General features: G+C 43.5%; 1 protein-coding gene across 5 annotated transcripts in view; it reads left to right on the top strand.

The window, feature by feature from the left end:
• Positions 1-24,147, top strand: part of DOP1A (DOP1 leucine zipper like protein A) — a 105,951-nt gene extending 81,804 nt beyond the window's left edge. For 4 of the 5 annotated variants that reach the window (XM_077289814.1, XM_077289815.1, XM_077289813.1 and 1 more), the window contains 15 exons: positions 2,371-2,505; positions 6,795-6,850; positions 7,924-8,028; positions 8,399-8,465; positions 9,660-9,804; positions 10,492-10,571; positions 10,654-10,763; positions 12,566-12,715; positions 17,249-17,310; positions 17,634-17,786; positions 18,008-18,144; positions 18,272-18,327; positions 21,907-22,071; positions 22,354-22,483; positions 23,654-24,147. In XM_077289814.1, coding sequence (XP_077145929.1) covers positions 2,371-2,505; positions 6,795-6,850; positions 7,924-8,028; positions 8,399-8,465; positions 9,660-9,804; positions 10,492-10,571; positions 10,654-10,763; positions 12,566-12,715; positions 17,249-17,310; positions 17,634-17,786; positions 18,008-18,144; positions 18,272-18,327; positions 21,907-22,071; positions 22,354-22,483; positions 23,654-23,959 — 1,857 coding nt within the window. In that variant the 3' untranslated portion in view covers positions 23,960-24,147. Of the gene's footprint in view, positions 1-2,370; positions 2,506-6,794; positions 6,851-7,923; positions 8,029-8,398; positions 8,466-9,659; positions 9,805-10,491; positions 10,572-10,653; positions 10,764-12,565; positions 12,716-17,248; positions 17,311-17,633; positions 17,787-18,007; positions 18,145-18,271; positions 18,328-21,906; positions 22,072-22,353; positions 22,484-23,653 lie in introns of those variants that run through there. The other variant, XR_013221817.1, reaches the window with a different exon arrangement.
• The last annotated feature ends 971 nt before the right edge of the window (positions 24,148-25,118 follow it).

The following is a 25,118-nucleotide window of genomic DNA, read 5'->3' as shown; positions in this document are numbered from 1 at the left end:
TGAGTCGTCTATATCACTTGCGATACCCTCTCACCTGGGCTGGCAGCTACACTTAGACAAGTTCTCCTCATTTCCAGCCCAGCAGATATCCTTTTTGAGGATGATCCTGCACGCTTCTAGAAGGATGGTAATTCTCCCTCGAGACAAGGTCATGGCCCTTCAACAGGGAGCTCGCGCAAGGAGAGTTCTGAGGGCTTGATTACTCTCCCCCTCATTTCATTCAATTTGCTAGGAGAGTTCTGAGGAAAAGTGGTGACGACAATGGAAGCGGTTTCCTTCGCTCCGCTCTTTTTCAGCAAGTCAAACAGACTTTCAAGCGATAGTCTCTGAGCTCCTTCTTCATCCAGGGCCTTTCTCCCGATTCAATGGTTATTAGTAACTACCAATGCCAGTCTTCTCGCTATCATTGCTCTGGAGATCCGAACGGTAGTCCTACAGCAGGTCCACTGCCTTCTGGCGGGTCACCCTATCCGAATTCAATTGGATAATGCCACGGCGGTGCCATACGTCAATCATCTAGCAGGTACCCATGGTCAGGCGCCATGACCGAGGTATCTCACATTCTCTGATGGGCCGATATCTATCATTCAGTGATCTCGGCAGTATATATCTCAGGAGTAGAACTCTGGACGGCAAACAAATTCAGCCGTCAGGGTTCCGCCTCAAGTCAGTGGGAACTTCTCCCCGAGGTCTTCTATCAGATCTGCCTTCACTGGAGCTCTCCAGTTGTAGGTCGGATGACGTCCAGACTGAATGCCAATGTACTCATGTTCGTGGTTTGGCCTCGAGATCCAAGAGCCATCGCACTCCATGCTCTGGTTCTGCCGTGGTACCAGTTTCCATAACTCCCCTTCCACTACTTCCGAAAGCCTTTCGGAAGCAGAAAGGGGCCCCAGTGATCCTCTGAGATCCGCACTGACCACGTGAGTTTTTGTTTGCGGAGCTAGTATCTTCCCGCCTTATCGCAGCAAAACTGCAAGTAGGGACTTTCTCACAGAAAGTTTTCACACGTAGTTCTTCCCTATCGCATACCGTTAGATCATTGGGACCTTAATGATCCTAGGAGCCTTACAGTAGACTCCTTTTCATCCGGGCAGACTTTACTATCAGGGAAAGTCACCCCTTTTTTCTCTGCGATATCATCACTCTGACTAGTCTTTGGAGCTAGCTGCTCTGCTCTTTCAGGCTTTTTTCCCTTATTACCTTCAAGGCAAGGTTGTCCTCAGGCCATCCCCATGCCTTGTTACCAAGATGGTAATGTATTACCACTGTTATGAGGGCATAGATCTTCCCTCATCTCTTTCGGCACCAGTCCACAAAATGGAATGAGTTCCCCATATTCTACACAAAGTGAGTGCTCTGAGTAGGTACGTCTCGAGGACGGCGTCCTTCCGACGGTTGGACACTTTATTTGGGCTTCCTGACGGTAGAGGAAGGCTTCCTGACGTTTTCAGGAAGGATTTAGCCGTTTCATCGGCCATGATAACATGGTGAATCCGTTTCACCATCCAGGAGTCCTTCCATGTTAGATGTCAGCCTATCTCTCTGTCTATCGAGGGTTCTAGGCACCAGGCGTCGGCAAGGCACGCCTGCAAGCTTGCGGATTCGTCCAGTCCGCATGCATTGTTGAAGCACTATAATTCCCACACTTCCACAGATGTGAGTCTGGGCAGGCGGACTCTGCAGGCCGCGGTGGCGCACTTGTAAGTAGCGGTTACACAGGGCCTGATCTGATGTTGTCCCCACCCAGGGATTGCTTTGGGACGTCCCATGGTCTGTGTCCCCCAATGAGACGAAGGAGAAATAGGGATTTTTGTGTACTCACCGTAAAATCCTTTTCTCCGAGCCATTCATTGGGGGACACCGCTCCCACCCTGTTATTAGCTTATGCTTGTTTTTATAATCTGACATGCTATACTCTCATATATAATATGACATGCTATACGCTCATATGTTGTTATTGATCTCCTACTGATTTTGCACCGAACTGGTTAGCTGAGAGCCAGCAGGAGGGTGTATACTACAGGGGAGGAGCTAACTTTCTTTGTATCACTTAGTGTCAGCCTCCTAGTGGCAGCAGCATACACCCACAGTCTGTGTCCCCCAATGAATGGCTCGGAGAAAAGGATTTTACGGTGAATACACAAAAATCCCTATTTTAGCTCCAGGCATTTTTTTTTTTTTTAATTACTGCCTAGAAAAAGTTGAGATGCAGCATCCATCCGTAACTTTCCTGAGAATTGAATTGTAGTCTGATTAATGAAACTCCACCTTTTTAATGGCATTTCTTTTTATAATCCTCTGTGTTTGGTATTGCTTACGTTCCCAGAATGTACATTTATGTTCTTGTATTATTCACTTTGTGCCTAGGTGATTCCATTAGCAAGTGAAGAGCAACTTCTCCTTGTAGAGTTGGTTCGGTCAATCAGTGTGATGAGGACAGAGACTGTGATTCAAACAGTGAAGGAAGTGTTAAAGCAGCCCCCCGCCATAGCAAAGGACAAGGTGAATTTTTCATGATGTGGATACTAGTACCGCTAGTATGGTTTTTATTATTACATGGGTTTTTTGAGAATATACACTACATGGATAAAGGTATTGTGACACCTACAGAACATACCTACAGTCATGGGCAAGAGCTTTGAAACTGATCCAAATTTTGGTTATTACAAAGTCTGCTGCTTGAGTTTATATAGCAATTTGTATTATGATGACTACCGATTAGGTGAATTGCAAAAAAATCACAGTCACTTCTTGCTATGAAAACTCAGTGCTTGTGGAGGCCATGGTTTCACTTTCCTGAGCATGTTGCTGGATGCTCTGTACAAGGCCTGCTACTCCTTCTGAAAACAAGGAGATAAGCCAGGAAGACAGACTTACGTAGCCAAAAATAATCATTTGCAGGCCTTTAGAGCTCAGCTTTACAAAATAAGGCCCTCTTACACAGCGCGTTCTGCGCAGAATATACACGTGTAGTGCACACCTAGTGATCTCTATAGACTGTGCACCAAAAATAATCAATATAAAGCCATTTTTATGGTGCGCAGATCTCAATGCATACACCCGGCAGAGCGAGTGTACGACCCCATTGAAATAATGTAGGAAATAAATAAATTGATATAGAATAGTAGATGCAATAAATAGACCCAACTGAGGTTATAACTCCTGAAAATATTTCACTGAAAATACGGCCTCATAGATGTAAAAAAATTATGCCTGGTTACTATGACCCAAACGCGACAAGTGTACAAATCGGCGTGAAGCAAAAAGTAAGCAAAAAAAAAAAACAACATACTCATAGATAGGTCCCCCCCCAAATGAGGAAAAGTCAAGTAACCTCAAGTTTTAGAAACTTATAGAAAAATATCTACAGGGCCTCACAAATTCTCTACAGGTCACTGTGACCCGTACACAACAGCAGGGTTAAGCAGACACAATTTACATACTTGCGATCAGGGGACACGCTACATTTTTTACAGAAGGGTAAAAATATTGTTAGCATTTTTGATTATTTTCAGCCAATAAGACATATGACTTGCAATAGTCTAAATTTATAATAGAAACTGTAGGTATACATAATGTTAAGAACTCGCTATCTATATATATATATATATATATATATATATATATATATATATATATATATATATATATGGCATCGTGATTACTCGCTAATCCCTATGGCATCGTGATTACTCGCTAATCCCTCCCCCAGCACAGTAGCTCCGCCCCCACCACATCACCACACATAATCCCACTTCCCCACCCCATTACCACACACAATCCCGCCCCCACCACATTACCACACACAATCCCGCCCCCCACCACATTACCACACACAATCCCGCCCCCACCACATTACCACACACAATCCCGCCCCCCCACCACATTACCACACACAATCCCGCCCCCCCACCACATTACCACACACAATCCCGCCCCCCACCACATTACCACACACAATCCCGCCCCCACCACATTACCACACACAATCCCGCCCCCACCACATTACCACACACAATCCCGCCCCCACCACATTACCACACACAGTCCTGCCCCCCACCACATTACCACACACAATCCCGCCCCCACCACATTACCACACACAATCCCGCCCCCCACCACATTACCACACATAATCCCACCCCCCACCACATTACCACACATAATCCCGCCCCCCACCACATTACCACACATAATCCCGCACCCCCACCACATTACCACACATAATCCCGCACCCCCACCACATTACCACACATAATCCCCCCCCCACATTACCACACACAATCCCGCCCCCACCACATTACCACACACAATCCCGCCCCCACCACATTACCACACACAATCCCGCCCCCACCACATTACCACACATAATCCCCCCCCCACATTACCACACATAATCCCGCCCCCTCACCACATTACCACAGATAATCACGCCCCCTCACCACATTACCACAGATAATCACGCCCCCCACCACATTACCACAGATAATCACGCCCCCCACCACATTACCACACATAATCACGCCCCCCACCACATTACCACACATAATCCCGCCCCCACCACATTACCACACATAATCCCGCCCCCCCACATTACCACACGAGGCTCTGTCCCCACACATTACCACACGAGGCTCTGTCCCCACACATTACCACACGAGGCTCTGTCCCCACACATTACCACACGAGGCTCTGTCCCCACACATTACCACACGAGGCTCTGTCCCCACACATTACCACACGAGGCTCTGTCCCCACACATTACCACACGAGGCTCTGTCCCCACACATTACCACACGAGGCTCTGTCCCCACACATTACCACACGAGGCTCTGTCCCCACACATTACCACACGAGGCTCTGTCCCCACACATTACCACACGAGGCTCTGTCCCCCCACATTACCACACGAGGCTCCGTCCTCACACATTACCACACGAGGCTCCGTCCTCACACATTACCACACGAGGCTCCGTCCCCACACATTACCACACGAGGCCCCGTCCCCACACATTACCACACGAGGCTCCGTCCCCACACATTACCACACGAGGCTCCGTCCCCACACATTACCACACGAGGCTCCGTCCCCCCACATTACCACACGAGGCTCCGTCCCCCCACATTACCACACGAGGCTCCGTCCCCCCACATTACCACACGAGGCTCCGTCCCCACACATTACCACACGAGGCTCCGTCCTCACACATTACCACACGAGGCTCCGTCCCCCCACATTACCACACGAGGCTCTGTCCCCACACATTACCACACGAGGCTTCGTCCCCACACATTACCACACGTTAATTTACTACCTGCGTAAGCGCTATTGAATGTTGTCATTATTTACTTTAGTTTAATCACCAGCAGCGTTAATTAGATAGCAATGAGCATGCCGAGCGTTAGCTGGCTGGAAACACCTAGTGTATACATAAAAACATTAATATACCTTATAACAATGCTTCCGTGAACGGCGGTGATTCTAAACCATCATTATGCTGTACACTAATAATGAGAATCCAGCAGAGTCTGATGTAAGAGCCGATATTCGCGGTGATCATGGTCCCATGTAGTGGTGGTCACTGCTGGGTACCATCTAAGGCAGATCCTAAGGTACAGGAGCCGGCGGAGTGTCTCATAATTGAGGGGCTGCTGTATTCTATCAAACGACTCCATGTTGTTTTGTATATAGTTATGATTTTCTTTATTCCACAAAATGTGGTAAATAAAAAAAATATCACTACAATTTGCCAACATGCTCTGATTAGTGGGGGCCAGCTGTAAGATTGAAAAATCCTTCAAAGGGCCTGTAATAAATTTCAAACTCGCTATTTTTTTTTTTTATTTCTGATGGTTATAGGGTAGCCATCATGCCCCATAACCATGCACACAAAAATATAATTTGATGTCTGGGAGATGTTTTCCATCTTTGCACATTTAGAGAACTCTCCCACACACCAAAATTCCATGTCCATCTATTCTCTGTGACTTGTGTACAGGTCGTTGTGGAGGAGGTGAGCTGTAACCATCACCTATAGTGCGTGGTACATCCTGCGTTCTCTACTGAGCAGTGATCTGTACAGAACAGGAAATATCCGTCTAATATTCAGCTCAGTGGCCACTGTGAAAATGGCAAGATTTAAAGGGAACCGGTCACATGAACAAACGCTATTAACCTGCAGCTATGGGGCTAATCGGCAAGTTAACAGTGTTCTGAACCTGCCCGGCCCCAGCACTTGGAGCTTTATTTCTCCCGCAGCCTTCATGTTCCAGTGATAGGGGTGGCACCAGCACGGGTACAGTCACCGCTCCCTGCTTAGTGAGCGGCAGCTGTAACTGTGCCCCCGGTTCTGACTGAAAGCTCACTCTGCATTAGGGCTGGCTGTCAGTCAGTGCTATGGGTGCGGGTACAGCCAACGCTCTCTATATATGGAACGGTTACTGAACCTGCTCCGGCACCACCTCCATGACTGAAAAAGGAGCGCTGTCAGGGGAATAAAGTTAATTACCTCCTGGCAGCAAGGCTCTAAGTGTCGGGAAAGTTCAGAATGCTATCAACCTGTAGATTAACCCAATATCTGCAGGTTAATAGCGTTTTTTCACTTTACAAGTTCCTTTTAAAGATTTTTTTTTTTTTGTATTGATGCAAAATATAAGAAAAGAAAATAATCAAATACGTTTAAAACTCCACAAGAAAAACTGGAAGTAGTCATTTTGTGGTAATTTATTCCCTTCAAATAAATTTGCAGCAGAAAAGTGCTAATCCTTTTTCTCTGCCCTCCTCTTTTCAGAAACATCTTTCCCTTGAAGTCTGCATGTTACAGTTCTTTTATGCTTATATACAGAGGTAAGATTAGCGCATTGCTTGATGCTGTGTGTTCCCTAGGCTGCCAGTGCCTAATGGTTATCATGCTTGGGATACTAGGTGTAAGATATGCAGTACTAGTGTACATACGGAGTGAACGACCACCAATAAGTAAGCAGTTATTGATCGGTCGCTTAATAGCTAGTTTATACAGGCAGACCACCGTAAATGATCGATTTGTAGTAGATCTATCAGTGCACATAGGCTGCCATTGTGTTCAGCAATGCGAGTTTTGCACCACTAAGACTGTTGATTTTTTGCGCTGCACAAAAGATCATTTTGGTTGTTTACCAGGTGACCGGCAGCCTCTTTACACTGAATGATTATTATTAAATGAGTGTTCTTAAATGGGCTGTCCTAGTTACAAAGTACATTTTATTCAGTAGATCTTGGAATAATAATAAGTTCTATAATTGGATGTGTTAAAAAATGTTCCTGTGCTGAGATAATCCTATAAATTTGACCTTCTGTGTACTGTGTAATGGCTGTGTATGTACCGTAGAGGGACATGGTCTGATCATACCACAGCTCCTGGGCAGGGGAGGAAGGGGTATACAGACAGGACAGCATGGGATCACAGCCGATTCGTTTTGTGAGGTAAAACTTTCCCCTCCCTGTTTAAAATCTATGTTTTACCTCACAGAAAGCAGCTGCCGAGTCCCTATTCTGTAATGTCGGTGTACTCTCTTTTACTCCCTTCCATTCCCAGGAGCTGTGTTATGATCAGACCATGCCCCTCTACGGTCAGACATTACACAGTACACAGCAGGGGCACATTTATAAGATTATCTCAGCACAGGAACATTTCTTAACACCTCCAATTGTGGAAATTATTATTATTCCAAGATCTATTAATTAAAATGTACTTAGTTCATGGGAAAACCCCTTTAAGGACGTCATTCACATGTAGCTTAAGCCCTAGCTAGTTCTATTGTGTTATATCAGATGGGAATCCTTACCGGCATGTTAGCATTTGTACGCAGCCTTGTAGAACAGATGGATTTTAGCTGCTTCTATAAAGTGTGTATTTCAGTATTTTCTTGGTGTTCTTGCAGAGTTCCTGTGTCTAATCTTGTGGATAGCTGGGCTTCTTTTCTGGCTCTTTTGAAAGAGTCCATCCAGTTGAACCTTCCGGCTCCCGGGCAATTCTTGATACTTGGGTAATACATTTATTACTATATGGTCCAAAGCGGAAATAACCATAAAAATACCATTGTAAAAGGACTGGTCTTTTTCATCATTTTCTAATATAGCACATAGTTGGAGGTTAGAACAGATATACAGTAGATGATTTAAAACATGTGACCACTGCAGTCAATCGCTGGTCACAGTGATGTCTCACCAATGCCATAGCCAATGATTAGCTGCAGGCATCTACACATCCTGTGATGGGAAGTCAACCGGAAGTAGAGCCCACCAGGATAGCATTGTAGAAAAAAAATATCACTACTAGAAAACACAACTTTTTGATGTTTATATGAATCAGTATTTATTATTTACCTATTTTTTTTTATTCACTTGGTATTTTAGGGTTTTGAATGAATTTATTATGAAAAACCCCACATTGGATAACAAGAAAGACCAGAGGGATCTTCAGGTAATTGGGAACACTTGAAATGGTTTGAAACTTTCTGAATCTTATATTGAAGGGAAAAAGAAATTAGGTCTTTTATCATTTATCTCCTTCCAAAGTCTGAAAATAGAGTTGACGGAAAGCTAGATGACATTCTGAAGAATAAAGCTGGAATTTATTTATTTTACTAATTTATATTTCACCATTAATTCATCAGCGCTTTACAGACATTATTGTCACTGTCCTCATGACTGCAAACTTGTGAATCCTCCCATTACGTGCACTTCGAGGATTCTCTGGTGCCAGTGGGGGGCACTTGACTGCGATTGTGCAATTTGCATACATGTTGTCATGTGCCGACTAGACGTGCTTGTCCATGCTCAGTACAAGTGACTTGAGCAAGGCCGGACATGTCTAGTCGGAATGTGGCTGGACGTATGCAAATCACATACTTGACCGCCCACTCCCATCACCAGAGGATCCTGACAGATGCAAGTCTAGATTGACTGCTGACTTATACCCCAAGGCCAGTCAACCCCCTTAAATCATCATAAAGCGATCACTGAGACAACTATGTGGCTCTGTAGTTCTCTCTCTCTGCATCCTGAAGATCACAGTATATCAGTGCAGCACAGCATGGTATATCATGCAGTGTGTTTTTTAAGCCCCCCTAATATACTGTGCATTAGATCAGTAGGTATGTATCTCTACTTAATTTAATCTAAAGTGGTAAAACATTACCCCAATCTTGTACTGTAGACCACCAAGAAATGCCTCAACATAGACCACCATTAGACTACCAAGGTAGTTATAATTAGCATGAAATATGAGATTAGTGAACTTGCTGCCATGTAATCCTCAATATTCATGAGCTTTTTATAGCCCTGCCCCCACCACTGATTGGCAGCTTTCTGCCTGTACACAGGGTACATGTAAGAAAGCTGCCAATCGGAGGTGTTGGAGGGGTTTTACACAGCTCAGTGATCTGGTAGATCTGCAGCAGATAAAGCTGTGATTTTATCAAAACTGCAGCATGCAGCCCAGTACGTGATACATCAGCATGATGTAGGGGAAGAGACCCTGATTCCAGTGCTTTCAGATGGGTAGCAAAAACCTAGTGACAGATTGCCTTTAAGAGCTGAGTTGATGTGAAGTGTGCAGCTCGAATAGTAGCTATATTATCAGTACCTCATCGTGCCCTTCCTGATTTTCCTTTAGGATGTTACTCATAAAATTGTAGATGCTATTGGCGCAATTGCTGGATCATCATTAGAGCAAACAACCTGGTTAAGAAGAAACCTTGAAGTGAAACCTTCGCCTAAGATAACTGTAGATGGTCCGACTGTGGAATCTGATGTAGAAGGTACGTTCTTTCTTAACTAAAGGTGACCTTAAGACGTAGCAGGAGAAGAAATGATCTGCTGTAATACGCGTAGGCTTTCCATAAACATTTGGCAATTTGGAGATGGGGATATGCATTGTTTGCCTTCTAGAACCGCAATATTGCACTGTCTATGGCTGGCTGCACAGTGCATTAAATGAGAATCTGTCAGTGAGTTCATTCTTGTTTTTAAAAGGTATTATTAAAGCATGGATAATGTACAGAATTATATGCAAAACAAAAAAAGGTTGTCATTCTTACAAATCTGAAAGTAAAGAGTAAAATTTCTACCTCCCCAACAAATGAGCTCATTCTTAGGAGTTTGTAACTATATTATCTTTTTGTGACCTCTCCAGCTAATTTATGACCACAGACCACATCAAAAGCTGAACGTGTCAAGAAAAAGACTGTAAAAGCCAAAAATGGACAATATTTTTAATTAATCCCCATTGCAAATTGGATTTTTAACCCAAAATCCATTCATTTTGCTTAAACAAATAAAATAAAGTATTTTCCTGAAAGCATAATATATTGTATCAGAAAGATGTGCGACTTTTATGGTCATACTAAGATGTACTACCTAATGGTACTGCGTTTTCATGGGGAGTATTAGGATTATTAATGCCCTGTATAAGGATAGCTTTTTACCACACTCCTCTTCTTCCTTAGATATGTTGTCTCCGGCTATAGAGATCTCCCATATCACCCCTTCGGTGTACAGTGTACATGCCCTCACCTTACTAGCAGAGGTAAGAGGTCACCCGTAAGTCTCATTATTGCAGTATCATGTATATAACGCGGGCTTATCCTGTGACTTTGTATGCTTACCAGGTTCTTGCTCATTTACTCGACATGGTGTTCTACAGCGATGAAAAGGAGAAGGTTATCCCGTTACTGGTCAATATCATGCATTACGTGGTGCCCTATTTACGGAACCACAGGTAACTGTAGTCTTTTTTTTTTTTTTTAAGGCATTATTTCAATTTTTAACACAGTAAAAATATTAATAATTATTATATTCCTGTTGCAATTGAAAATGTCCACTGAAGCCACTTAAATAAGATGGGAGATCATTTATATCTTTCTAGACCTGAGTATAATTTCAATAACATACTTCTGACTTCAGATCAGTATTATATATTTTTTTTTAATTTTCCCGCCTGTTGTGATGGTATTTAAGCGGTGTATGTATTTATTTTACTCACTTATATACACAGCAATGTACATACATTATATCACTGTCCCCATTGGGGCTCACAATCTATATTCCCGATCAGTATGTCTTTGAAGTGTAGGAGGAAATCCACGCTAACACAGGGAGAACATACAGACTCCTTGCAGACGGTGTCCTTGGTGGGATTTGAACTCAGGACTCCAAGGCTGCAAAGCAACAATGCTAACCACTGAGCCACCGTGTATTTCCACTCTTAACTCCTTCACGCCGCAGCCCTTTTTCGTTTTTGCGTTTTCGTTTTTCACTCCCCTCCTTCCCAGAGCCATAACTTTTTTATTTTTCTGTCAATATGGCCATGTGAGGGCTTATTTTTTGCAGGACAAGTTGTACTTTTGAACGACACCATTGGTTTTACCATGTTTTGTACTAGAAAACGGGAAAAAAATTCCAAGTGTGGTGTGTTTTTTTCTTGGCTTTTTTGCTAGGTTCACTAAATGCTAAAACTGAGCTGCCATTATGATTCTCCAGGTCATTACGAGTTCAAGGACACCAAACATGCCTAGGTTCTCTTTTATCTAAGTGGTGAAAAAAATATTCCAAACTTTGCTAAAAGAAAAAAAAAATTGCACCATTTTCCGATACCCTTAGCGTCTCCATTTTTCGTGATCTGGGGTCGGGTGAGGGCTTATTTTTTGCATGCCGAGCTGACGTTTTTAATGATACTACGATTGTGCAGATACGTTCTTTTGATCGCCCGTTATTACATTTTAATGTAATGTCGCGGCGACCAAAAAAACGTAATTCTGGTGTTTTTAATTTTTTTCTCGCTACGCTGTTTAGCAATCAGGTTAATGCTTTTTTTTTATTGATCGTGCGATTCTGAACGCGGCGATACCAAATATGTGTAGATTTGATTTTTTTTTTTTATTGTTTTATTTTGGATGGGGCGAAAGAGGGGTGATTTAAACTTTTATATATTTTTCATTTTTTTCATATCTTTTAAAACTTTTTTTTTTTTTTTTCTTCTACCATGCTTCAATAGCCTCCATGGGAGGCTAGAAGCTGGCACAACTGGATCGGCTCAGCTACATAGCAGCGATCATCTCAATTGCAGACTTGCTATGAGCACCGACCACAGGGTGGCGCTCACAGCAAACTGGCATCAGTAACCATAGAGGCCTCAAGGACCTCTATGGTTACTATCTTGACGCATCGCTGACCCCCGATCATGTGACGGGGGTCGGCGATGCGGGTATTTCCGGCCATGAGGCCGGAAGCGCCGGTTAAATGCCGCTGTCAGCGTTTGACAGCGGAATTTAACTGGTTAATAGCAGCGGGTGAATCACGATTTCACCCGCCGCTATTGCGCGCACATGTCAGCTGTACAAAACAGCTGACATGTTGCGACTTTGATGTGGGCTCACCGCCGGAGCCCACATCAAAGGGGGAGACACGACATGCGCCATACTAGTACGGGGCATGTCGTGAAGGGGTTAATTTCACTGTATAAATGCCTGCTATAAACCAGCCAGTGGTTTTCCATGTAAGCTGTGTTTTTTTCCTTTGCAGTGCTCATAATGCTCCAAGCTATCGAGCCTGTGTGCAGCTGCTGAGCAGTCTCAGTGGTTACCAGTACACCAGACGCACATGGAAGAAGGAAGCGTTTGATCTCTTCATGGATCACAACTTCTTCCAGATGGATGGCTCCTGTGTTAGTCAGTAAGACCCAGCTCTCCTTCAGACAATGTGCTTGTTGCAATCAAATTTTTGTGTGCATATGTGTACGTATGTATGTGTATATACAGGTGCTTCTCACAAAATTAGAATATCATCAAATAGTTAATTTTATTTCAGGTCTCCAATACAAAAAGTGAAACTCATTATATAGAGTCATTACAGAGTGATCTATTTCAAGTGTTTATTTCTGTTAATGTTGATGGCTTACAGCCAATGATTTGGCTTACAGCCAATGAAAACCCAGAAGTCATTATCTCAGTAAAGTAGAATTATTAACAAAAAATCACCTTCAGAGGCTTCCTAAGAATTTAAAAAGGTTCCTTAGTCTGTTTCAGTAGGCTTCACAATCATGGGGAACACTGCTGACTTGACAGATGTCCAGAAGGCAGTCACTGACACACTCCACAATCAGGGTAAGCCACAAAAGGTCATTGCTAAAGAAGCTGGCTGTTCACAGAGTGCTGTATCCAAGCATAATAATGGAAAGTTGAGTGAAAGGAAAAAGTGTGGTAGAAAAAGGTGCACAAGCAACCGGGATAACCGCAGCCTTGAAAGGATTGTTAACAAAAGGCCATTCAAAAAATTTGTGGAGATTCACAAGGAGTGGACTGCTGCTGGAGTCATTGCTTCAAGAGCCACCACACACAGACCTATCCAGGCCATGGCCTACAAGTGTCGCATTCCTTGCGTCAAGCCACTCATCACCAATAGACAACGCCAGAAGCGTCTTACCTGGGCCAAGGAGAAAAAGAACTGGACTGTTGCTCATTGGTCCAAGGTGTTGTTTTCAGATGAAAGTAAATTTTGCATTTCATTTGGAAATCAAGGTCCCAGGGTCTGGAGGAAGAGTGGAGAATCACACAATCCAAGCTGCTTGAGGTCTAATGTGGTTTGGGGAGCCATGTCATCTGCTGGTGTAGTTCCACTGTGTTTTATCAAGTCCTAAGTCAGCGCAGCCGTCTACCAGGAAATTTTAGAGCACTTCATCCTTCCCTCTACTGACAAGCTTTTTGAAGATGGAAATTTAATTCTCCAGCAGGACTTTGCACCTGTCCATACTGTCAAACGTACCAATACCTGGTCTAAAAACAACAATATCACTTTGCTTGATTGGCCAGCAAACTCGCCTGACCTTAACCCCATACAGAATCTGAGAAACACCAGACCCCAACAATGCAGACGAGCTGAAGGCTGCTATCAAAGCCACCTGGTCTTCCATAACACCTCAGCAGTGCCAGACTGATCGCATCCATGCCACTCCGCATTGATGCAGTAATTGATGCAAAAGGAGCCCCGACCAAGTAAAGAGTGCATTTACTGAAGTGAGGAACCTTCAGCAACTGCACCCTCATTCGATACGGTCTTGCATGAGGGTGTTAGGAAGGATGGTTGCGACTATAGAAGCAGTACCATTCGCACAGCTTCATCTTCGTCCTCTCCAACAGGCAATTCTTGGAGTATGGAACAGCAATCCTCTTTCTCTCGACCGCAGTTTTCGGTTGTCTCCCCAGGTCAGACAGGCTCTTTCATGGTGGTTAAACAGCTCTTCCCTACTCGGGGGGAAGTCCTTTCCCCCAACTGATTGGTTGGTGGTTACAACAGATGCCAGTCTCCTGGGTTGGGGAGCAGTGTTTTTTCACCACACGGCTCAGGGAGGCTGGTCTCCTCTGGAATCAGACCTCCCCATCAATCTCTTAGAGATTCGGGCGGTTCAACTAGCCTTGCAGCATTTTCACTTTCTTCTGGCGGGTCGCCCTGTCCGAATTCAATTGGACAATGCCACAGCTGTGGCATACATAAATCATCAGGGGGGCACCCGCAGCAAGGCAGCCATGCAGGAGGTAAAACAGATACTGCTCTGGGCCGAGAGAAATCACTCAGTGATTTCAGCAGTCCACATTCCGGGCGCAGAGAACTGGGTGGCAGACTTCCTAAGCCGTCAGGGGCTAGCGTCCGGGGAATGGTCTCTCCATCCCGAGGTGTTTCAGCAGATATGCCATCTATGGGGAACCCCGGATGTGGATCTGATGGCATCCAGCGGGAATGCCAAGGTACCCAGGTTTGCCTCCCGGTACCGAGACCCACAGGCAATCGCTGTGGATGCGCTAGTACTAACTTGGAACCAGTTCCATCTCTCTTATCTGTTCCCTCCTCTGGCACTACTCCCGAGGGTAATCAAGAAAATCAAGGCAGAAAGAATGCCAGCTATTCTGATCGCCCTGGATTGGCCGCGACGGATTTGGTATGCGGACCTGGTACAGCTTCTCACCGGGATTCCATGGCGACTCCCCGATCGGCTGGCCCTTCTATCTCAAGGGCCGATCTACCACCAGAACTTAGGGGTCCTACGTTTGACGGCCTGGCCGTTGAATATTGGGTTTTAACTCAGGCAGGGTTCTCCCAAGAGGTAGCAGATACCATGATCAGTGCACGTAAACCCGTTTCGGCCAGAATTTATCATCACACTTGGAAAGTTTTCCTCTCTTGGTGTAGAGAGCGCAGGCTGTCTCCTTGGCGTTTCTCCGTCCCTAATATTTTATCTCAACAGGCCTGGATTCAGGGCTTGGTCCAAGTACTCTTAGGAGGCAGATTTCGGCCCTATCGGTCCTTTTTCAGCGCAAGATTGCTACTAACCGTCAGGTCAGGACTTTTTTCCAGGGAGTCGCTCATAAGGTCCCTCCTTATAAGACTCCTTTGGAAGCTTGGGACCTTAATTTGGTCTTAAGGGCATTGCAGGAAGCTCCTTTTGAGCCTCTTCAAGATATTTCCTTGACCTTCCTTTCTTGGAAAGTCGTATTTTTAGTGGCCATAACTTCCATAAGGCGGGTATCAGAACTGGCAGCCCTCTCTTGTCGTACTCCCTTTTTACGTTTTCATCAGGACAAGGTAGTGCTCAGACCAGCACCTTCCTTCCTCCCGAAGGTTGTTTCCTCTTTCCACATTAATGAGGATATTGTTCTTCCTTCTTTTTGTCCAGCACCGACGCACCGTGTAGAAAAAGCTCTCCATACGTTGGACTTAGTGAGAGCTCTGAGGAGATACATTTCCCGAACGGCTCCTTTCCGCCAGACGGATGCTCTGTTTGTCCTTCCGGAAGGTCGCAGGAAGGGATGCGCGGCCTCAAAATCTACCCTGGCCAGGTGGATACGTGCGGCCATTCAGGAAGCCTATCGCGCCAAGGGCATGATTATTCCGGCGGGAATCAAGGCCCATTCCACTAGGGCAGTGGGGGCCTCCTGGACAATTCGGCACCAGGCCTCAGCAGAACAGGTTTGCAAAGCTGCAACCTGGTCTAGTTTGCATACTTTTGTCAAACATTATAATGTCCACTCCCAGATCTCTGCACTTGCAAGTCTGGGTAGAAGGATTCTTCAAGCGGCAGTGGCGCACTTATAGGACAACCAGTATTTGAAAGAATTTCTTTTTGGTGAGTTAATTTCCCTCCCAGGGACTGCTTTAGGACATCCCACAGTCCTGTGTCCCCCAATGAGGCGGAGAAATAGGGATTTTTGTGTTACTCACCGTAAAATCCTTTTCTCCGAGACGCTCATTGAGGGACACCGCTCCCTCCCTGGTGGCCTGAGGGCTGTTTTGACTATTTCTATTTTTGTCAGTCAGTAAAGGTACCGTCACACTTAGCGACGCTGCAGCGATATAGACAATGAGCCGATCGCTGCAGCGTCGCTGTTTAGGTCGCTGTAGAGACGTCAAACACAGCAGCTCCACAACGATGCAGGAGCGATCCTGTGACGTAACGGTGACTCGCTTATCGTTCTCGCTGGTTGTTAGCTCCATGTAAAACATTGCTGACATCGTTGCTTTTGCTGTCAAACATGACGATACACGCCGACCTGACGACCAAATAAAGTTCTGGACTTCTAGCTCCGACCAGCGATATCACAGCGGGATCCAGATCGCTGCTGCGTGTCAAACACAACGAGATCGCTATCCAGGACGCTGCAACGTCACGGATCATTGTCGTTCTCGTTGTAAAGTTGCTGAGTGTGAAGGTACCTTAAGTCTTTTTCTAGACATAAGTTTTCTGTATTCAGGCTGTTATATTATTTCTTGTATTTTTTCTCCTACTGCTTTTGCACCGAACTGGAGTCTCCAGTAGCCAGTGTCAGGGTGTATACGGCGGTGGAGGAGCTAACTTTTTTCAAGTTTACTTAGTGTCAGCCTCCTGGCAGCCGAAGCATACACCCACTGTCCCCCAATGAGCGTCTCGGAGAAAAGGATTTTACGGTGAGTAACACAAAAATCCCTATTTTTGACGATATTCCAATTTTGTGAGAAACACCTGTATATTATATCTCATATATTAAACAACTGTTTTATTGATCTATAAAGAGATCTTTATACCTACATAATTATTTACTATTAGACCATTTTGCAGTCCTCCATCCACTTTGCATTTCTCTGTATTTTAGTTGGTTATTTAAAGTCCTGTTTGGTTACCATTTCTAGACTACTCCTGATATGCAAGAACTATGTATTTTTTCCCTTGTCCTACAGCTGGAGGGCCATCATGGACCATCTGATGACACATGACAAAACCACATTCCGTGACCTAATGAGTGAGTTTTCCTTTTGTTCAGAACTTTTTTTTCTTAACGTTCAAAACCCCCGTACACATTCAGTAAAAGTCAGTCAAACTCGCCGACTGTGGCAGATTGATCAGCCATCTAATGTACATGGGGTCCTCTTGACTTTCCTGCTGCCTTGGGACTAACCAAGGGGTTTTGTATATAGGGAAGTTGGGAGACCTAAGTACCTAAGATATTTAATTCACCTGTAACTTGTAATTTGCTTGTACATTCTGAATTGTAATGTCCATCATGTGTCGGTGTGAGAATAATGTAATGCTCATGTCGTGCTCTTGACCGTGTTTCTCTCTCAGCTCGAGTAGCTGTCGCTCAGAGCAGTTCTCTCAGTCTCTTTACTAACCGTGATGCGGAGCTGGAGCAGAGGGCGATGCTCTTGAAGAGACTGGCCTTTGCCATCTTCAGTAGTGAGATTGACCAGTACCAGAAATTCCTACCTGATATACAAGGTGAGGCAGCAATGTTATCCACTGGGCATCATAAAATAGGCATTGTAATGCGGAACAGCGGACGAAGATGAAATGCAAAGATCCTTTGTCAATAAGCTAGCCTCCTCTCCTATACATGTCTATGGTAGATATGGAAATGACATCACATGCTTATATGTACAGTCCTTGAAACATCAAGCACTTCCCCATATGTGAACCTATGTTGTGTCTCTGCTTTTTAGAAAGGTTAGTAGAGAGCCTGCGGTTACCACAAGTGCCCACTCTACATTCCCAGGTGTTCCTGTTTTTCCGAGTGCTGCTCTTAAGAATGTCCCCCCAACACCTCACCTCATTGTGGCCAACCATGATCACTGAACTGGTGAGTGCTTCGTGCTTCTCTCATGTATACATTACTCTTGGCTTCTTCTTCATTCATTCATTATACAAATTGCTAAGTAGCTATTAAGTGAGATTCACATAATGTTGTTATTTCTGTGTATTATCAGGTACAAGTATTTCTGCTAATGGAGCAGGAACTTACAGCGGATGAAGATATCACCAGGTAGGCTCTGTCTTCAGAGAGTGGCAGACCTTTCCTGTATACATCCCTTCTTAACACAGGAGATTACCCAAACCCTAGTACATTGAAAACAGGATGACTGGCACCTCTCTGATTTATCCCTAACTGTGCACGACTCCTCTTCTCCAACACGCTCATTTTGTCCTTCCAGAGGTGGACATCACACATATATACAAATGAATTATCCTTACTGGAACCTACAGTCCTTGCTTTGCTCTGTGCCACATTTCTTCCACCAATGACAAGTTCCTGTCTATCACACTATTCCCCATCACTTTTTCTGGGGTACAAGACTTTGTGTTCCCCACTCTTTCTGGATTTTCTCAATGCATCTCACATTCTTCAACCTTCATTTCGGCTTTGGATAAACAGATGATCGCTAACATTTTTCGATGTCTGGCTACTGACTTGCTGAGATGTAGCAGCTCAACATTAAATTCTCAAGTCACTACTAGTGATGAGCGAGTGTACTCATTGCTCGGCTTATCCAGAGCACGCTCAGGTGACCTCCGAGTATTTATGACTGCTCGGAGATTGAGTTGTCATCGCGGCAGCTGAATGATTTACAGCTATTAGCCAGCTTAACTACATGTGGGGATTCCCTAGCAACCAGGCAACCCCCACATGTACTCAACCTGGCTAGTAGCTGTAAATCATTCAGCTGAGGTGATCAAAACTAAATCTCCGAACACTAACAAATACTCGGAGGTCACCCGAGCGTGCTCAGGAAAACCCGAGCAACAAGTACGCTCACTCATCACTAGTCACTAGAAATCACCATTTAACCCTAGTCTTACAATCTGTATTCCCACACATTATATCTTGCCTCATTGTTTAGAAATTTAACCCCTTAATGACCGCCAATACGCCTTTTAACTTACCTGAGATATAAGAGAACAGCCTCCCCATACAGCTGACAATCCTGCAGCTGTCGGTTGTGCACTATAGCTGACAACTTGCTGCATCAGCCACGATCAGTGTTTTACCCCTTAGATGCTGAGTGTCAATAGTGACTACATCATATAAATGGTTAACAGAGTGTGGGGGCTTCCTCTTTATCCCAATCTGTGCCCTCAGATCATGATTGTGTGGTCCTGTTGTTTGTCATGGCAAATCATGGCCATATAGCGGCCTTAGAGTCTGATGGCTGTTGTAACCTATTCAGATGTTAGTGGAATTTAGGTGGTAAAAATACACATTTTCATTTCTGTCATGCCACTTTGCATTAATTCCTGAAAATCACCTGAAGGGTTCATAAACTACCTGACTGCAGTTTTCAATATGTCAGGGGATGCTGTTTTTAAAATGGTATCACTTTTGGGGGGGTTCCAATATATAGGACCCCTAAAGGCAGTTCAAACATGGATAGGTCCCTAAAAAAATATATTTTGTAAATTTCCTTGAAAAAATGAAAAATTACTGCTACATTTTCAAACCTCCCCAAATGCTAACAAAATAAAATAACATTTTACAAATGATGCTGATGAAAAGCAGACATGTGGGAAATGTTATTTATTAATGTTTTGCTGTGGTATGGCCATCTGGATTAAAGGGATAATCATTCAAAGTTTGAAAATTGCTAATTTTTTAACATTTTTGCTCAAATTTCTGATATTTTTTTTAAAATAAACACAAAATATAGCGGCCTAAATTTACCATATTCATAAAGTATAATGTGTCACGAAAAAACATTCTCAAAATCACTGGGATTTGTTGAAGCGTTCCAGAGTTATTACCACATAAAGTGACACTGGTCAGATTTCAAAAATTTGGCTACGTCACTAAGGGGTTAAAAAGTAGTAACATGTAATCTATAAATTTTATCAAATTTAAACTTGCGCGCTTTTTTTATTTACACATATACCTCTATATCTAAATATAGATCATTTGGGATCATTGTGTTACTGAAATATCCACCCTCATTTCATCATCATCATCCTGTAAATGGCAGCAGATTTTTATCAAGAATGTCTCAGTACATTTGTCCATTAAAGGTACCGTTACACTAAACGACTTACCAACGATCATGACCAGCGATACGACCTGGCTGTGATCGTTGGTAAGTCGTTGTGTGGTCGCTGGGGAGCTGTCACACAGACGGCTCTCTCCAGCGACCAACGATCAGGGGAACGACTTCGGTATCGTTGAAACTGTCTTCAACGATGCCGAAGTTCCCCTGCAGCACCCGGGTAACCAGGGTAAACATCGGGTTACTAAGTGCAGGGCCGCGCTTAGTAACCCGATATTTACCCTGGTTACCATTGTAAAAGTAAAAAAAAAAACCACTACATACTCACATTCTGATGTCTGTCACGTCCCCCGGCGTCCACAGGGTTACGCGCTGCTGCTCAGAGCTTCCTGCACTGAATGTGTCAGCGCTGGCAGTAAAGCAGAGCACAGCGGTGACGTCACCATGATGTTATCGCCTTCAAACTTTACTGTCAGTATGGTAGTTTTTGGGTGATATGCAGTGCCTTTTGGCCTCCAAACATGGTTTGTATTATGGCATCCAAAAAGTTCAGTCTTGCTTTAACCCGATCAGACTATATTCTCCCAGTATTTCACTGGCTTGTCTAAATGTTGCTGAGCAAACTGTAAATGTACTTGAACATGCTTTTTGTTCAGCAATGGAATCTTGTGTAGTGAACGCTCATTGAGGTCATGGAGTATGAGTGCATTACTTATAGTTTTTTTGACAAAGGTTATCAATAATTAGCTATGTCCTGCTGTAGTTGTGATTTTTACAGGTCTTAAAAGTGCAGATTTGTTGCAGCCACCCATGGCATGGCTGTACTATGCAAGGCTCTTGGAGTAAGACTACATACACATAAATGTATTATGTGGTTTGTGTATGCCTGCAATGCCCGGCCAACCACTGGACCTTTAACGAACAGCCACCTAGGCATATTTTAGGCATTTCGTTCAGGTCTGGGCATTGTGGTCTGTACATAGCTTAAGACAAAATTCACATAAACGTATTATTTGGTCCTAGGGCAATGTGTGGTGTATCCGCTGCGGTCACTGCTCCATATCAGAGCTGGAGATTGCTGTATAGGAGTATGCAGTAAGGGTACTGTGTATAAGGAGCCCTGCAGTCTTGGGCACCTTTACATTATGTGCACACAGCATATTATACACACCAGCTTTCCTGTATCGTTTTTGAAGCAGAAGATGCTTAAGGAAAAAAAATGGCGGTGTTGTTCCCAAAGTGTTTTTTTTCATTGCAGTGTTGTGCCGCCGGCATCTCTATTTCATTTTTTTAAATCCTCCTGAAGAATGGTCAGGACTCTTCTTTTAGATGTTTCGCTGCTTTCAAGCCCAAGCAGTGAAATTATATGTACAGCAAGTTGTTTTGACATTATGCATACGGTTATTATTTTTAACATTTCTTGAACACGTTAGTAGGCGAGTTCCAGGGTGTTCAGGACTTCTACTAAAACTGTCTTTAGGAGAATGGATAACTAAAGTGAAATCTTTGTTGGGGAATCCTCATCATTTTCTGATTACTATTGTTCTACAGTTTCGTACCTCACCTATATATTTTTCATCCACCCTCCTCAGGACTTCTGGACCTATTGTAGCTGGTTTGGAGACAACATACACTGGTGGGAATGGATTCTCCACATCCTATAACAGCCAGCGGTGGCTGAACCTCTATCTGTCAGCCTGTAAATTTCTCGATTTAGCCTTGGCATTACCCTCTGATAATCTGCCTCAGTTTCAGATGTAAGTTATTTCTATGCTTGGCATTGTGTTGTAAAATACTTTTACAACCTCAATATTATATAGAGAAGTATTCTACCCTCGACATATTCATCTGCATGCATTTATGTTCTAGACTTGTTATATACCAGACTGTAAGGTAATGTTAGGCTATTATAGGAAGGTACTATTAGTTCCTGATGATCTCTAGAAGTTATCCCCGATCATTATTTGCTCTGTTCTATGTTCCTGCATTTAACATTTGCTATTGTACGGTATTTTTTTTACTGCCATTATTATTTTTAGGTATCGATGGGCATTCATTCCAGAAGCATCAGATGACTCAGGGTTAGAAGTTCGAAGGCAAGGAACACATCAAAGGGAATTTAAACCATATGTTGTTCGGTTAGCAAAACTCTTAAGGAAACGGGCCAAGGTATTGTTCATTACATTAATATATTAGGAGATATAAAAGTGTCAAAAGTAGTCAGAAAATAATATTGAGCTTTGTTATCATTAGCATCCTGGTTTCAGTCTTAGGCCGGGGTCACACTTGCGAGAAACTCGCACGAGTCTCTTGCATCAATACCCGGCACCGATGCCGGCACTCAGGCCCCGAGCGTGCGGCTGCATGTATTCTTATGCAGCCGCACACTCTGGTCCCGAGTGCCGGGTATTGATGCGAGAGACTCGTGCGAGTTTCTCACATCACACACACAAGTGTGACCCCAGCCTTAAATAGAGACTAGTGATGAGTGAACGTGCTCGGCAGGCCTGTGGTGTCGGTAAGCCAAACCTCCGACTCCATGACTCCGACTCCACAGCCCTGATGTTCAGTTAACGTGCTCTCCTTGTATCTCTTGCATGCTCTAATATGTACTGAGTTCCTACAGCTGCATGATTCATGGCTGTTAGACAGCAGCAACACATGCTGGGATTACCTAACAGCTGCAAATCATGGAGGATGCCAAAGATACCCGGACAACACGTTATCTGAGCACGATCGCACATCACTATTAGAGACCAAAACTCAGTTCTTGATCATTTGCACAACTGACACAGACTTGCCATATTCACTAATGATTAAGGGAATATACAAGATAAATCTAAATCAAATCAACATTTGGTATGCCCACCCCATGTCTTCGACAGGACATCAGTTCTTCTGGGTACCCTTGCCAGGGATTTTGTTGGAATATTGTCAGGTGTATTTATAACCAATTATACCTAACCGATATAGGCATAAACTCCCGAAAAAAGCACACAGCAGAGCGAACGTTATCTCTGCCGTCACTATTACAGTCTATGACCCTGTTTTGCTGGAATTTTGAACATATGCCCTGACAGACACCAAACGCAATGTGAAGGCAAATATTTAGTTTTTACATCAACTTAATGCATTTGTCAATAAAAGTATAAACCTTCTGAAATTCTTATAATTGTGCTTCAGTAACCATAGAAATGTTACTAATAGATTTAATAAACAGATTTTCTGAAAACCCAAATTTAAATAAATCTTAACTTTTACCCATGAATGTAAATTTAAAAAAAAAATTCAATAGAATTTGTTTTGATCTTTTATTCATGATTTATTTATTGATTTTAGAAAAATCCAGAAGATGACAGCTCAGGAAGAATATTAGATTGGGACCCTGGACACTTACTGCTTACAATTTCCACCATTCGGAGCATGGAGCAGCTTCTGCCTTTTTTCAATGTACTCAGTCAAGTCTTCAACAGCAAAGTGACCAGCAGATGTGTTGGAGACTCGGGGAGCCCAATCCTTTATCAAAATTCTTTTTCCAACAAGGATATTAAACTGGAGAACCAAAAAATGTTCTCCAGCAAAGCAAGACAGAAAATTGAGGAGATGCTTGAGAGAGATTTTCTGGAAGGAGTACTAAAGAGCTGATGTGCTCCCTGGGCTCATACCACTGAATATACTGATATTTCCCAGCTGTATAGACTTTTTTACTCTGTATCTATTGTAACAAATCCGCTTCTTATTCCGTTTTGACTCTTATTTAATTTGAAGATTTTTTTTTTATTTGTAAATAAAGGTGACAATTCTGAATGTGAACTAATCATATTAATGTCAAATTATGGTGCAGAATTTATGTTTTATGATGTCATTGATTGCTTGAACAAAATACAGATTTGACAATTTTTCATTCAAGATTAGCTCTTTATTTGCACTTTAAAGTTTGAGGCTTGGGGCAGATTATGGCTGGAATCACACATGCAGGTTTTTGAGACAAAGTCAGGCGAAGATGTAAAAAGAAGGAATTTACAGGAAAAATTCTACAGGACTGGATACAAAGGAGACAAGTATAGATCTCCAAAAGCTTCAACAAAAATTGTATGCGTGATTCCAGCCATTTTGGATATTATTGTGTTTGCCATAGGTCCGTGCTTTTTGCAGATTTTGACATTAGATTTTCACATTGCATCAAAGTTTGGTTAAAATTGTATATCCAAAATCTGCCATACGCATAGAAAATGCTGGAAAAAAAGACATAGAAATACTTAAAGGAAACTTGTCACTCCATTTCTGTTGCCTAAAGCATGGGCAGCATGAATTACCGTAAATCCTGGCTGCAGCATTTTGGAGTAAATATAAAATTGGATGGGACCATAGGGAGAGACGAGATGAGGATAAACTGGCCCCTACTGGATTCTCCCCACCCTGTACAAATTGACTTACGGCTCTCTCCCATATGTACATTGCCTGAGACTGGTCAAGCTTCTGGGGCGACCTGCTGAGAATATTTTACTCCTTACCGACATCCGCCATATAATGCACAAGTCATTAGCAGGTGCATGGAGCGAGCTTTCAGGGTGAGCCCAACCCATACCAGGCAGATAATGGCTGTGACACAGAGTCTGCATCGAACAGCTGTAATGGGTGATGGAGCAGAGCTCTTCTACGACTGTTAAACGTATTAAATGCCACTGTCAAACTTTGACAGTGGCATTAACAGTGTGCCAGTATGGGGGTGCATCATTCTATGCATCCATAATGTGATCTAGGGCTGCTGATAGTTTGCTCTGACCTCTGTCCCTATCATCAC

This window comes from Ranitomeya variabilis, chromosome 2 (genome assembly GCF_051348905.1).
Source record: "Ranitomeya variabilis isolate aRanVar5 chromosome 2, aRanVar5.hap1, whole genome shotgun sequence".
NCBI lineage: Eukaryota > Metazoa > Chordata > Amphibia > Anura > Dendrobatidae > Ranitomeya > Ranitomeya variabilis.
The sequence above is the reverse complement of the archived record's forward strand: the minus strand, read 5'-3'. Positions and strand labels throughout refer to the sequence as shown.